Here is a 14,571-nt window from a genome sequence, read left to right as displayed (position 1 = left end):
TTTTAGTTTAACCGGTACCGCTGAAGGCTGAATCAAACGCCCCATTTTAACGGGTTTCTGTTCAGATTAGCATTTGGCTAATTAGCATCAGGCTAACCGGACAGTTCCATAACTGCCAGAAGTAAAACAAGACCTTCCCACGGGTTCACGTGGGGCCGGTGCCACCTGCCTGCTGACAGTTACCGGTTCCGGTGATCTTGTTCAGTCCGGCGGTCTTCCTCCTGCCACCGGGGACTTCATGTTCAACAGCCTCCGTGCGTCTCTGTCGCTTTTGTCCTGCCGGCTGGTCTCGTCCTCACCGCGGACTCTGACCGGAGCCTGCCGCCTCCTCGGCAGGATGGAGGCGGCCGTGGTGAGGTGCCTTCCTGGGGAGCCCAAGCTCTCCATCGCCTTCTGCCTGGACGGCAGCCACAAGCACATGCTGCGGGACCAGGACGAGACGGTGGGGAAGGCGCTGGCCCGGATCTCCAAGAACATCGCTAAGGGTGAAAGTAAGGCGAAGAGGTCGAGGAAGAACCGGGGGCAGCAGGGGGGTGAAGCCGCGGAGCCCACCGCCGTAAAGCTGTTCTATGACGGGGACGAGGTGCCGGACACTTCACTGAGCTCGGAGGCGTGGAAGGACGGAGCCGTGCTGCAGGTGGGGGACATTCAGTACTTGGTGCTGAGGAACCCTCCCACTTTCACCACCGCCGAGCTGCCGGTGTCCCTGATGGCTGGTTTCCCAGTCTGCCCCAAACTGGAAGTGGAGTTTGGAAACCTCCAAGACTGCGAGTTCACGTGGTTGAAGGAAACCGTCCCAAACTCAAGGTGATCACCCGGAACACGAGGTGGTGTTGACAGAATGTGTGCAGGACAACTTGACATTACAATTAATCAACTGTGGCCGCTCTCATGGACGGATCGGGGTCCTGGGCTCCGACCCCCCAGCTCTCATACATAGAAGCAGAACATACAGACTGAATGACACACAAAATTCATACAAACAACACAATTTTAAGTCTCTTGTCATTTTGATTGGACCAGTTCCAGCAGGTCCATTTTAAAGGAACCATCAAGAAACGTTAGCTTTGATTTTGCTTATTGCTTCTCAACCAAATTTCAGTGGCATTAGTTTATAAACGATGCACTGCTAACACCTACTTTATATCTGTCACTACAGATCTGCACCATTAGTCCTGTGAGTCCAACACATTGTTTACTCAGTTCAACTCTTTATGCTTTACTGGCATTCTGTTGTTAACCTGATGATCACGCCGTTACTTATATTTCTCTTCCTTCTACTCCTCCCTCTGTCTTCTTTTTCCTCCTTCTTGTTCTCCTCTTTTTCTCTTCTTTTGCTCCATCTCATGCTGCCCCTTTTTCACCTCCTCCACCTCCTTCTTCTCCTCCTGCTCTGTATTTGTCTACTTCTCCTCCTTCTGCATCTTCTTCTCATCTTCTCTCCTCCTCCTCCTCCTTCTTTTCTGTCTTTTTCTCCTTCTTTTTTTCCTTATCCTCCCTTGCATTCTCATCCTGTTTCTTGTTGTCCTCCTTTATTCTTCCTTCCTTTCTCCTCCCTCTATTTATTCTCCTATTTATTTTTTCTTCTTCTTCTTCTCCTATTCTTCCTCCTTTTTCTTCTACTCCATCCTGTTTTTTCTTCTATAGACTGTGTAATTTCAAAAAAGAAGAAAATGAGGTCATATATTTTAAAAGAACAGAATTACAATTCATTGAGCAGAATAAGGCAAATAATTAGATGATTAAAAAAACAACATGCAGCATTCATATCTGTATTGTTCACCTCTTTCTTGTTCTTGTTCTAGGCCTGAAGCTGCTGATGAGGTTCCAGCTCAGGACGGTGGCTGGACGCAGGTTGGACGCGACCGAGTCCATGTGCCGTCCAATCAGGACATCGGTTGCAGGGTCAAACTGATGTGCACGCCCAAAGATGGAAGTCGCAGCGGCCCGGCAAAGGAGCTGATCTCTGTGGGAGCCGTGGAGGCCGGACCAGGCATGTGCACGTTTGACAACCGTCACGCGTACACTGTTAGGGCGGCGGAGTGGCCGGCTGTCAGGGTGGTGTCGTACAACATCCTCGCCGACATCTACGCCCAGACAGAACTGTCCAAGACGGTGCTGTACCCGTACTGTGCCCAATATGCCCTGCAGCTGGACTACAGGCAGAACCTGATCAAGAAGGAGCTGGCCGGGTACAACGCCGACATCATCTGTCTGCAGGAGGTCGACCAAGGTACTCGATGACACAGCAGCCAGCTGACTCACTGAAAATGAATCAACAACACAAGTGCCAAACATTCCTCTTGTCCTCCAGTGTGATTGTTATTTTTCTGTCAAATATTCTTGTCCACTGAATACCTTCAGATTGTTTGGCAGCTAGTCACACAGCAGAAGCAGGTGTTAATGAGGAGGCTGGTAATTATTATGTGGTTTGATCCCAAAGTGCTCATAAAGGAGAATTCTGGCTTATTTAAACTTATATTTCTCAAAAAGTGTCCAGTATCATCTGACAGTAAAGAATGATTACAACTTTCCTGAATGAAAACTGTTCCTAAGAACTCCTCTTCATTTTTCAATCATAGATGACCAAAGTTTTATTTGATAATTCATATTCAAGTTTAGTTTTTTTTTGTTTTTTTTTAGCAGTCAGCAAACAACTTTTTTTTGTGACTACGTCTTCTCTTTATTCTCTTACTACTCTACCTTCTGACAACACCACATAGACTTTATTGACATGGAAACAAGCCTCATTTCTTTGCAGAAACTCCTGATGGCACCTTGTCCTTCCTGACAGAGACAGATTAATTGAAACACTGTATGTCAGCAGTGCCACAAAGATGGAACTACTGATTTCAGACACAGAATCTACAAAACTGAACATTATAGCCTGGCAAATTCATGTATTTATTAGCCGTTATTTTATTGACTTTATTTAAACTGCTTGTTTTAGCGAGACAGAGAAGTGTTGCACTTAGAATCATGATGTTTCCTTTTATAACACGTCTGTTCATTGCTCTGAATTATGTTACTATCCATCCATCCATCCATCCATTATCTATACACCGCTTAATCCTCACTAGGGTTGCGGGAGCGCTGGAGCCTGTCCCAGCTGACTATCGCAGGGCTACATTATATTACTACAAAATTAAAAGTAATTCTCAGAGGAGGAGCCGCTGTGACTCTATCTGTAAAGTTACCGTCATCTGGATGTGTTAACGTGTCTTCTGACCGTCTTCATGTCTTCTGGACTCTTCAGATGTGTTCGTGAGCAGTCTGACTCCGGCTCTGGACGCCTTCGGTCTGGACGGTGTTTTCAGGATAAAAGAGAAGCAGCATGAAGGACTGGCCACTTTCTACCGCAGGTCAGGTCCAACACCAGCCTGAGTCAGCATTTATTTTTCTTATTTTATAGAAAACTGACCACATCATCTAAATATACAGAGTTTACTGACATCATGATAATAATGTAAATCTTTAAAAAGACACATCTTTGCCTGCAGGTGTGAAGTGCTGCTGTTAAAAGTGTTCCATTACAGTTGAAGCTGAGCAGCAGATTTGTTGTTTTACAGCAGGACCTCCATCTGATTTGAATGTATGACTGCATTATTGATGATGGCCATATTAACCTCCTGCATAAAGCCCACAACCATATACCACCCTGTCGTTTCAGAACAAGTGCTCCCTCCTACACTGAGCAGCCACAACATTAAGACACTGTCAAGTGACGTGAAAAACATCGGTTAAATCTTTAAGAGTGCTGTCGGTCAGTGGGTGGGATATATTAGACAGCAAGTGAGCAGTCAGTTTTTGAAGTGGAAGGTGTTACTTGTAGGAAAAATGGCCAGCGTAGGAATCTGAGGGAGTCTGACAATCTGTGACGTGTTGATGAATGCCTCAGAGCATCTGTATAACAGCAGAGGGCTGGACTACGAAGCGAGATTAGTGGGTTAAAGTCAGAGTTTTCAGGGTCACAAAGGTGGCTCTCTTTTTACCTGCTAGATCTCCATGGTAACTGATGCTGTGGAGCTAACCTGGTGGGGAGCAGGTTATGTTCAGTATTTAAATCGGCTGGAAAGAGCATCTCCCTTTAACCAGATCGTTTCCTGACTATTATTTATGAGCGATGCAAATTCTCAGCTGAGGGAATGTGTTTTATCCGCTAACATGCTGAGTTGTGTGTTACTAATATCACTGAATGAAGCCGTGTAGTTACAGCATCACACACTGTTAATATCATGTTGTCATGCCAGACGTGTATTCAGTTGGTGATGCAGAGATCACATAAATATGTTTTTGTATTTGGCTCTGATTTGCTGTCAGGTCCGTTTACTCTGCTGCTTCTGTAGCTGATAGAACACAGATTAGAAAATGGGTTATTCTACTGGTATTTATTACAGATAATATTCAATCAAAAACATTAATTTCGCTTTGATTTGACCAAAAATTAAAGTGATTTCCTGCATTATGGGACCGTGTCAGACCTAAATGCACTTCAATACAAGATCATGTTTAAATATATGAAGTTTAAGGTTTAACAGCTGCTGCATTGACCAGTAAAATAAATCAGTAAATGAAATATATTACACACATTTAGCAGTTTTCTACCAGCATTCCTGTCTTGCATCATTTACAGTAGCAGCGCTTTTTACCATCATACATATTCATGTTTCTCATTGTTCTCCATTAAAACAACCTGTTGACTGAAGCAGCTGCACACCATCGATTCATTTTGAGCAGAAGAAGAGTCACGTGACGCGTCAAACACCCCTTTTTATGTGAACAGAGTCTGAAGCAGAAAGTCTGAGTTGACAAAGAAAGTTGATACCCATGATCTCTGACTGGGGCTTTAGTTTTTGTTGAGCCGACTGACACAAAGACAGCCCGGCTATGTCAAACTTGCTTCATAGTAGAGCCCTCATGTGTTGTTGGGTTGTGCAGTGGTTCGTACCTCCCAAAAGTAATCCAAGGAAGGACTCTGCTCTGAGCAACGTTCTGCTGGGAACATTGGGTCCTGCATTAATCTGGTTGTTGCTCTGACATGTAGCACCCACCTACACAAGACCACAGAGCCCATTCATGGCAGCATTGCTCCCTGATGGCCTCTTTTAGCAGGATAATGCTCCTTCCTGCACTGCAAACATTTTTCAGGAATGCTGGAGGAATATCAAGAGTTCATTGTGTTGATTTATGTAACTATATAACTGTAAATCGTCCTGAACGACATCTTGCTGTGTTTCAGGTCAAAGTTTAGGCTGCTGAGCCGTCATGACATCATGCTGAGCGAGGCGTTGACCTCTGACCCGGTCCACTCTGATCTGCTTGAGAGGATTTCTGCTAACAGCATCCTAAAGGACAAGATCCTGCAGAGGTCCACCTCGTTGCAGGTACTGCTGCTCATGAATGATCTGGAGGAAGATGCAGCCTTTGTTACATTGCTGTCGTCCCAATATCAAATCACACACAGTGTTGCTGACAGATTCTGTATTTCAAGGCAGTTTTGAGTCACTGCAAATAGATTTTCATAGAAACAGAGATGTATTACAACAGTATTTTACAACATGGAGGTCACAGATACCATTGAGGATGTTGTAGTTGACTCTTCTCTAATACATTTGGGCATTTTGATCACATGAAACGGATGTTATGTCCTGTTTTTTGTTTTTTAAGCCAACTAAAATGTTTTTTTTAATGGTTCTAAGTGTCTTACAATTTTAGTTTGTCTGCAAAAATGTGAATTAAAGTTTGTTTGTTGGCTTAAATGATTTTTTATCTGTGTGGGATCATTAAACAGCAACATCTACCCTCTGGTGGTTTAAATTGGGAAAAAAAAAGGGAGCAAGAATTTTCAAACTAAATCAATAATCAGCAGTTTGAGCGATCATGAAAATAATTTTGGATCCATCTTTAGCCCACTCTGTAAATCATTTGTCTCTTTGCAGGTCAGTGTGCTTGAAGATGTCAACACACCAGGCAGGAAGGTCTGTGTGGCCAACACTCACCTGTACTGGCACCCGAAAGGTAAAACCCGTCGTTCCACTGCACACACACACACCTGAGCTACCGATACCAGCCAGCGGGGTGATGATCTGCACAACAACAAACTTTTAAAAACGGAATAATTATTTTTCCTTTTGAAGGGGGGAACGTTCGCTTGGTCCAGATGGGCGTGGCTCTTCAACACCTGAGACGTGTGATCAGCGAGGTCGCGCCTGAAGCCCCGCTGCTGCTTTGTGGTGACTTTAACTCCACCCCAAACACAGGTAGCTCTAGAGTGCTGTCATTCTCTTCAGCTGAAGCTTATTGAACTGACCGTTTAAAGGAAAAAAAAAAAAAAACGCCTCTCAGGGCTCCAGACTGCGACCTACATACAGCCTGGATATGAATGTGTGGGTTCAACTTTCATGTGGTCGCATTTGTACAAGTGCATGATGATTGTTAAGCTGATTTGGTGACCAGACGGGAAGCTGTTGTGTTTACTATTTTTATCTTTTTCAGTGGCTTTGTCCGTCTCCCCTGTCTGATGTGTGAACCAATCCATTAGCAATAACGAAACTAAAATGCAAATACATTACAATACATTTTTACAGCGATGAGAGTTTTGACTTCACAGCGTCAGAAGAACATGATCAACTGTGGTGCTGACATTTAAAATGCTCTCCACACATGTGAATAAAATGACTCAGGTCCAACTTGGGCATATCTGTCATAAAATGCCTTATTTTTGCTCTTTTCTAATTAATTTTCATTCACACACCTGATTGACCTGCAGCTGCCTTCGTCTGCACGTGAGGCGTTTAGGGAACACCTGTAAAATATAGAGTCTATCATCAAGTGAGGAGCTTAGCCTGTGCACAGTTTATAGCAGAGATGTCAGACAGCCTCACTGAACAGACTGATGAAATGAATGCATTTCCTAAGTAAAATATTTTACAAATATCCAGTCTCAGAGCAGGTTTACGTGTTTGTCAAACAGAAATGGAACTAACTCGGTGAATCTTGTGGTAGAAAATGCAGCAGTGTTGATTGCGGCGCTGTGTGAGTCCGGTGTGCTGGTCTGGTCACAGGTGTGTTCCAGCTGCTCAGTGAGGCCGTGGTTCCTCAGGATCATGCCGACTGGAGCAGCTCGGGGCCGGAGGAGGCCTGCAGCATGGAGCTGCCCTCTGGCTTCCCCCCTCTGCTGAGCGCCTGCGGTCAGCCGGCCTACACCAACTACGTGGGAGGATTTCACGGCTGCCTGGACTACATCTTCATACAGCAGGACAGAATGCAGGTACTGATGCTGATTCATGAGAACAACTTGATCCAACACGGTTCATTAGCTGCATTCCACCAGCGCGAACCCGGTACTAGTTCAGGATTAGTTTTAGTGCTGGTTCAGAGCTGGTTTAACTGGTAAACCTCTGAAGAGCCAGTTTGCTTTTCCACAGAGCCACAATGGTGCTGCATCATTACATAACTGTATATGAACACAGTTTCACTAATGAAGCTCCCTCAGATTATTCTGATCACCACTGGAGAGCCAATGAAGTCATTATTTGTCTTATTTTTCTGCTGGTCGAGGTTTTACTATTGCCAGACGTTTATGTCTTTGCAAACAGCAGTTAGTGTTTGTAAAAGTCAAATTCACGTCACATGTTAAGATATTTCCATCCATCCATTATCTATACACTGCTTAATCCTCACTAGGGTCGCGGGGTAAGAAGATGTTTAATTGAATTTTAATTTTTACCACAATGCCCTACCTGAATTCTTGCATCTTAATTACATGCAGTATGTACATCTTAAATATTACTCAATAGAAAATATAACTTTACATATTCTGGTTTGAAATTTGCGTTTTTAATTTACAAGTATCCTGTGTTTTAGTCGCATATTTGGCTTTTTTTTTTTTTAGCTAAAGAGCTGGAAAATTAAGCATCTTGTGGGTATTTTTTTTTATTTTGGATAAACTGTAATACATTAAATTTGAAATACTTGCTTACAAAAAAGTTAGTTTTATTAAACTTTGCTACTGATTCATGACAAGTGGTGCCACAAGAACAAAAATATTGCTAGACAGCCTAATGTAAGTGACACAAAGTGGCAATATTTAAAAAAATTAAAAACAAACCTGATATATCACATCATTAAAAAAAAATGTTTCAAGTAATAAAGCAGAAGGCCCCTGATGATTCTGGATGTATTCACCCATCAGTCATTTAAGTCCTGAAAGAAATGAGTGATGATGTGGTCAAACTGGATCGCTGCTACGTCTGTGCAGGTGGAGCAGGTGATTCCTCTGCCCAGCCACCAGGAGGTCACCACCTACGAGGCCCTGCCCAGCGTGGCTCACCCCTCCGACCACATCGCCCTGGTCTGTGACCTGCGCTGGAACCTCTGACCTCCAAACTCGAAGCTCCTGGAAAAGCAGGCTGCCACACTTTGCCTTTTGAAGCTTTAAAATGTGTTCTTGCAGGTTTGCTGAAGAACATTCAAGTGAAACCTGGACAAACAGAGACATGAGGACAAGTGTCTCAACTACAGCATGATGAGTTGTAATTAAGTTTATATGACATTATATACGGTCCTTATTAGACAGTAATGAATTTTCATCACTGATATTCAGTGTTGAGGTGTGAAAGGCAATTCATTGAACAGTTATTGTTTTTTAAAGAGAATCTATTACTGTTAGAGTGAAATGCTCAACTGGTTTGATAATTATTGTCATTTTGAGTTCATATTGCCGACAGAAGAGATGAAACCTTCTGGTTCTTCCTCTTAAACAGCTGTTATTAAAGACTTTAATTCTGCTGTGACATGGTTCATTAATAAATATGAACATTTTATTCTAAGTATTTATTGATATGGCCACATTTGTTGCTCAGTGAGGACTTTGTTTTAATAAAGCTTCACTGGACAGCGTTAACTTCTGCAGTTGTTGATGCTTTGTTGTGCTTTCTGTTTGCACTAAAAGGCAACACGAGAGGATTTCAATCTATAAGAACCTGAAAGGGGGCTGCCGTCATTTCTTTGTTTGCTTGAGTCACTTTTATCTCAGGATGAAATATCCACGTGAAGCTCATCTCATAGTACAGTGGAAAATCATTAGCATCAGGGAAACAAACAGACGTAATGTTAGAAAACACAAAAACACTCCATGAACATCGTTGGTTGTGGCTTTAGACTTCATAATTTATTAAACTAAGTTGTTTCAATATTGTAATGAGTAAAATAATTTGATATGCTGGGTTGTTCTAGTAACTTGTTAATTGAGGTTTTTGAAATACAAACATTTTGATGTAGTCCCACATTTTATTTAGTTTATCTTTTTAAACAGCTTTATTCAGACACTGGAACAGGAACATTGTTTACACATAAACAGCAGTTACACATAAATTACAAGGTATGGCCACACGATCTGCCAAGTTAGAGTGACAGAACGACAGGTGGACTTTGTTAAGGAGTAAAAACTATGAGCCGCATAGTCTGTCATTAGTGAGATGGAAAAATAAGTGGACTTTAATAGAGAGCTCAAAATCATGAGCCACCATCTGCTCCAGAGGCAGAACGATGAGTGGACATTGTTCGGGCAGCTAGTCTTACAAGTCAGTTTTGAAAGGTTTATTCCACCCAAAATACTACTTATTACAATGATAATAATAACTTGGTTGCATTTGGTCAACTGGTGTAATGAACATACTTATTAACAGGCAGGATGATGATGGACTCTGCTGCTGTGGTCTCTGTGGTCTGTAGCCCAGATGCAGCAGTCTGAGTGTGTTCAGAGCTCTCAGGACCCACCGACAGGTCGCTGGTGTCACCTGCTGAGCTGGATACTGAACACAGCAGCAGCATTCATCGCCATGATGGAAGAGGATCACAACATGACTACTAATTGTGAATCGTTTTTTAGTTTAACATCATAAAACAAATAAACGTTTGTTTAAATCGTTTTATTGTTTAATGTTATAAACATTTTTGCTGCCTTTGTTTGTACAGCAAAGCTGTTGGTGACTCGCTGAACTGTGAAAAAAACGATGTTTTAAGTCGTCATTAAACCTGCAAACGGTCACGTTTTACCTCACAAAGGCTTCAGTAAAACCAACGTTTAGCTTGTTTATGTGTTAAACTGAGTCACAGTGAGATTTGGCAGCAGAGCTCAGAGATGATGATAAATAACTACAGACCCAGGACATCAAATTCTAAATGTCTTAGTCCAGTTCTAGGACTAGGCCTAGTTTATGTCTATTTATATTTGCAAAATGATATGAAAATATTCAATTTGACCAACTATTCTCTCTTTATTTGAAGATGCACATAACAATTTAACAGAGCCATCCCCATAAGGTTCACTGAGGGCCTTTGTTGGTAATATCAGTGGACATAACAGGTTGTAGTGGGGTTTTTGTATTTGTTTTTTGCAAAATCTGAGTTCCAGAAAATAATTGTTTCTGTACCTAATGTTTCTATAAAGCCAGCAGTGATAATGTTGTCTGTCCACTAGTTCAGTGAAGTGGAGGAATCTTGCAGAGGGCTGGACAAAGAGCTGAAGACAGAAGGGAGACAATTCAGTCAGCGCTCACAGCTCACAGCAGAACTGGGCTGATTGGCATAAATGTTAAAAATGAAATATGTTTGGCCAAAGCATAAAAGTGAATCATGTACAGTTTATCAGATATATCATTGTTATATCTACATATGTGTGTTGATGTCTGTTTCTGTGTCTCTCTCAGGAGGTAGTGAGATCAGCACAAAAAATGTGTGTGTGTGTGTGTTATTGCTTTAATATTTTATTTAATGTTATTGTATAAAATAAACAAATATATAATTCTGCCTTCACAGTTGTCCTTGTGTTTCGTCTCTTTTCAACCCTTCAAACTGTCCTGTTTGAGATCCACAGACCATTCATAAAAATGCGTTCATAACTTTTCGAGTTATCTTGCAAAGAAACAAACAAACAAACAAACAAACAAACAAACAAACAAACAAACAAACAAACAAACGCCGGCTAAAACGTAACCTCCTTGCCGGAGGTAGAAAGTGTAAATTACAACATTAAAAGCTGTCAGACTGACAGACCGCTGCTGTAATGTGACTTTTTCCATCGTCTTCTTATGTAAATCAGGAATATTGCATCCGCCTCCCATCGCCACGCTGTTTTTCTCTGATTGGTCAGAAGTAATGAAGGGGCGGGGACAGTGTGTGTAGGACATACCACTACGTAATACGTGGGGGGTGCATGGGACAGTTTGGATAACGTTGACGGAACAGGTGTAACAGCAGTGATGTTTGATGTGTTCATGATGGTGAAGTTTAAAGACTACATCTTCAGAATTAATTTATTATGTAATGCACGGGATTATGCGGTTTTCATTTTAGACTCCATTTAATTTGAACATCCCCAAGTCAAAGACGGCCGTTAGGATCGACCATTAAGATCCCCAGAATGTAACCGTTCAGACCAGAAACAGAAGGATTTGGCCTTTAAAATAAGTGCATGATATCGGCTTGGTGCAGTGGGGTTGGTTGTCTCTAAAGTCATTGTCACGGCAAAGTCAGTGATTATAGGAATTGTTTCATGTAAAATTATGGATCGATTTTATTTCCTGTTTGTTTGGTGTTTTGTTTTACAAAGGCAAAGTGTAAAAATAAAACAAAATACTGTAATCCATCCATTATCTATACACCGCTTAATCCTCACTAGGGTCGCGGGGAGGCTGGAGCCTATAAAATACTGTAATATAATGTTTAATTACCGTCTGATAAATTAGTTTAATTATTTCACATTCAGTCCAAGACCTTACACATTTTAAACAGAGAAGCCCACCAATCCAAAGTTCCTTTTGGATTCCCTTTGAGCAAGCAGTCAGCAACAGGGAGAAAAAAACAAAAAAACAAAACAAACAAACAAACAAAAAAAACAAACAGCAACCCAGAACCAGACTCAGGGAAGGAGGCCACCTGAGAGTGGGGATGAGGGGCGTGGGGGACAGGAGGGGTTGTAGCAGGAGAGAAGATGGAAGAACAAACAAGCAATACATAAGAGAGCATAACAATACTGTCATTGTCCATAATTATTGTACATTTTCTTACCTTAATTTTACCTAAGATGATAGATAGATAGATAGATAGATAGATAGATAGATGTAGTTTTAAAAAAAATCTTATTTTATCTTATAAGATGAAAGCATTCAAAAATAGCGTCCAAACCCCCCTACTATTATTTTGAAAAGTCAAACCGGACTCTGTATGTGTGACGATGTGACAATTGACGCAACGCGGCGGCACCGGAAACAAACACGGAATTCTTGTTTGGACGATCTTACGTGTCATTCCAAGAGTTTCAGTGATTCACAAACCTGGTGAGGACTTCTGCTGAACAAACCCAGGTGAGTTTTTATCCTTTTTATTAACTCACACACAGACTGAAGACTTTAGCAGCCGAGTGCGAACCAGCCAGCAGCCGGTTTGTTGCTCTACATTAAGTCAGAGGCAAGTTAGCTCGCTCAGCTAACGTGAGCTAACTGCAATCAGTTCAATGAAACCAAAACATGAGCGCAGTCTGTGCTGGTCTCTGGGCTCACTGTTTACACTCAAACACAAAAGTTTTAACACATATATCGTCGACATGTTCTATATAAGACGAGGAATCCACTGTGATGCTAACACGGCTAAGTTAGCAACTTCTGCGGTGTTGGAATTAGTTTTAATCTGTGGTGTCCCTGTGATTTTGTAAACACGTTACAGGGCTTTAAAAAGGACACCAACACTGGTGGGAATGAATGAAATCTTGTGATCTAAGGCAACAACATGACTAACAGCCTGAATATTAAGGAGACAAATGTTTCCCATCTATAGGCTCATCAATTTAAGAATTCAGATTTGAGTCTGGTTGACGAAGTTAGAAAGTGATTCTGTCAGAACTGTATGGAAGACAAAATTCAGTGAACCTGTAATATGCTATAACCAACTATATTGTACTTTATTTAGCCATAGCTATAATCTGCAGAAAATCGTCTGTGCCACTCCTACTAAAAGTTTTTAACAAGTTTCGACAGGTGCACTTTTGTGTTTTGACCCAAACAAGGATGGAAACTGAGATGTGAGCAGTTCAATCTATGTTCATAGTCCTTGTTTGGACATCCCACCTGCCTCTCGCCCACTATCGTCCCACTATCGTCCCACTGTCATCCCGCTGTCATCCCAGTGTGATCAGCCCCTCCGACCTACAGGATGAGCAGGCAGAGCTGATGCAGTAGAAGATTTTATGCTGCTCCTCCTGGTGGTTTTCAGCTGGCGCCAAATATTGACAACAATGACATTTTTCAACCAGTTTTGTTAGTTGTTTAATTAATTTAAGTATAATTGACATTTTTGTTTATCAAATAGTTGGAAATAATAGAAAAAAAACCCATAGATTCCTGTCAAACACAACATGGCCTCATTGCCTTTCCTTTAACGCTAATACTTACTGTTGCGTATCTTGACCCCCAAAAGGCTCCTCGTGGACCCAGACACATCGTGGCATAGATGTGTGTTTGTGAGTCCAAAGTAGTGCCGTTCATTGGCCAAGTGCATGAATGGAGAAACCTGAAACTCATTCCTCTTAAAGAATAGTTTAGTTTTTACCGACAAGATGTCACGTCACTGTCTGCTCTATTTTTAGCCTTGCTGCCATCAGTGACTAATAGAGCGGATGAGTTCCACCACAGCCAGGTGAAGAGACACAGCTTCCTGAAGTTGTGAGATTTTAAAACTCAAGGAAACGCCTAAAAAAATTGTATATGAAAATAAAAAATACTGAGAGGAAACTTAAATAACAATAAAATAAAAACATGTTGGTCATGAACTTTGACCACTGAGCTGTGCCTCTCTTTTGTCTTGCAGGTTGTAGTTAACATTTGATTCATTCATTTGAGAGACAGTTTGCTGGACTTTAGAATGTGACAAATATGTTCTTAGAGACATAAAAATGAATTCTATTTGTAAATTACTCAGAGTCAGTAATCTGTCACAGAAACCACATCGTCGAAAACATCCGCTTCTTTCATCATTGTAGGTTTTTCTTCTTTCTGTTCAGGCAGGTTGACGTCTCCTTATTGATGAACTGTGTCCGCCTTGGTAACTGTTGCTAACAGCAGAAGCATGAAGGCTCTGATCCTGGTTGGGGGCTACGGGACCCGGCTGCGACCGCTCACCCTGAGCGTCCCCAAACCGCTGGTGGAGTTCTGCAACAAACCCATCCTGCTGCACCAGGTGGAGGCGCTGGTCAAGGTATGGAGCAGACATTTAACGGTACAGCTGACAGGTTGCTCTGAGCTCTGCTGATCGGTTCTTGTGTGTGTCTGCAGGCCGGTGTGGACCATGTGGTTCTGGCTGTGAGCTACATGTCAGAGCTGCTGGAGAGAGAGATGAGAATCCAGGAGCAGAGAGTACGTACAACAAAACACCCCCCTGACACAATGTAGGGCTTAGAGGAGCGGTACACAACACTCACTGTTTACTGTTGGCTTGGAGTTGTTGTTTAATAGAACATGCTGATAGGTGAACATTTTTATTCATTCACGTTCAAAAAATAAAAACAATAAAAAC

The 14,571-nt window shown here is 41.9% G+C and overlaps 1 protein-coding gene and 1 long non-coding RNA gene across 2 annotated transcripts; both read left to right on the top strand.

Annotated features, from left to right (window-relative positions):
- Nucleotides 1-238: 238 nt before the first annotated feature.
- pde12 (phosphodiesterase 12) lies at nucleotides 239-8,905 on the top strand. Its single transcript, XM_008305791.1, has 8 exons — nucleotides 239-807; nucleotides 1,806-2,233; nucleotides 3,257-3,362; nucleotides 5,240-5,384; nucleotides 5,940-6,018; nucleotides 6,138-6,260; nucleotides 7,065-7,270; nucleotides 8,261-8,905. The coding sequence occupies exons 1-8, from the start codon at nucleotides 239-241 to the stop codon at nucleotides 8,378-8,380; spliced, it is 1,776 nt and encodes a 591-aa protein (XP_008304013.1). The 3' UTR covers nucleotides 8,381-8,905.
- A 3,379-nt stretch (nucleotides 8,906-12,284) lies between these two features.
- Nucleotides 12,285-14,411, top strand: LOC103375492 (uncharacterized). The gene is made up of 3 exons (XR_521215.1): nucleotides 12,285-12,368; nucleotides 14,060-14,253; nucleotides 14,331-14,411. It is a non-coding gene; the product is annotated as an uncharacterized LOC103375492 (long non-coding RNA).
- Nucleotides 14,412-14,571: the final 160 nt, after the last annotated feature.

This window comes from Stegastes partitus, unplaced genomic scaffold (assembly GCF_000690725.1).
Source record: "Stegastes partitus isolate 25-593 unplaced genomic scaffold, Stegastes_partitus-1.0.2 Scaffold2627, whole genome shotgun sequence".
In the NCBI taxonomy this organism is placed as follows: domain Eukaryota; kingdom Metazoa; phylum Chordata; class Actinopteri; family Pomacentridae; genus Stegastes; species Stegastes partitus.
This window is presented reverse-complemented; position numbering and strand designations above follow the sequence as displayed.

Excerpts from the sequence above, each read along its gene's own strand:
- pde12 (XM_008305791.1), top strand. The coding sequence starts at position 239 with ATGTTCAACAGCCTCCGTGCGTCTCTGTCGCTTTTGTCCTGCCGGCTG. Across the intron at positions 2,234-3,256 it reads TCTGCAGGAGGTCGACCAAG|ATGTGTTCGTGAGCAGTCTG; the intron begins GTACTCGATGAC and ends TGGACTCTTCAG. Across the intron at positions 7,271-8,260 it reads TACAGCAGGACAGAATGCAG|GTGGAGCAGGTGATTCCTCT; the intron begins GTACTGATGCTG and ends ACGTCTGTGCAG.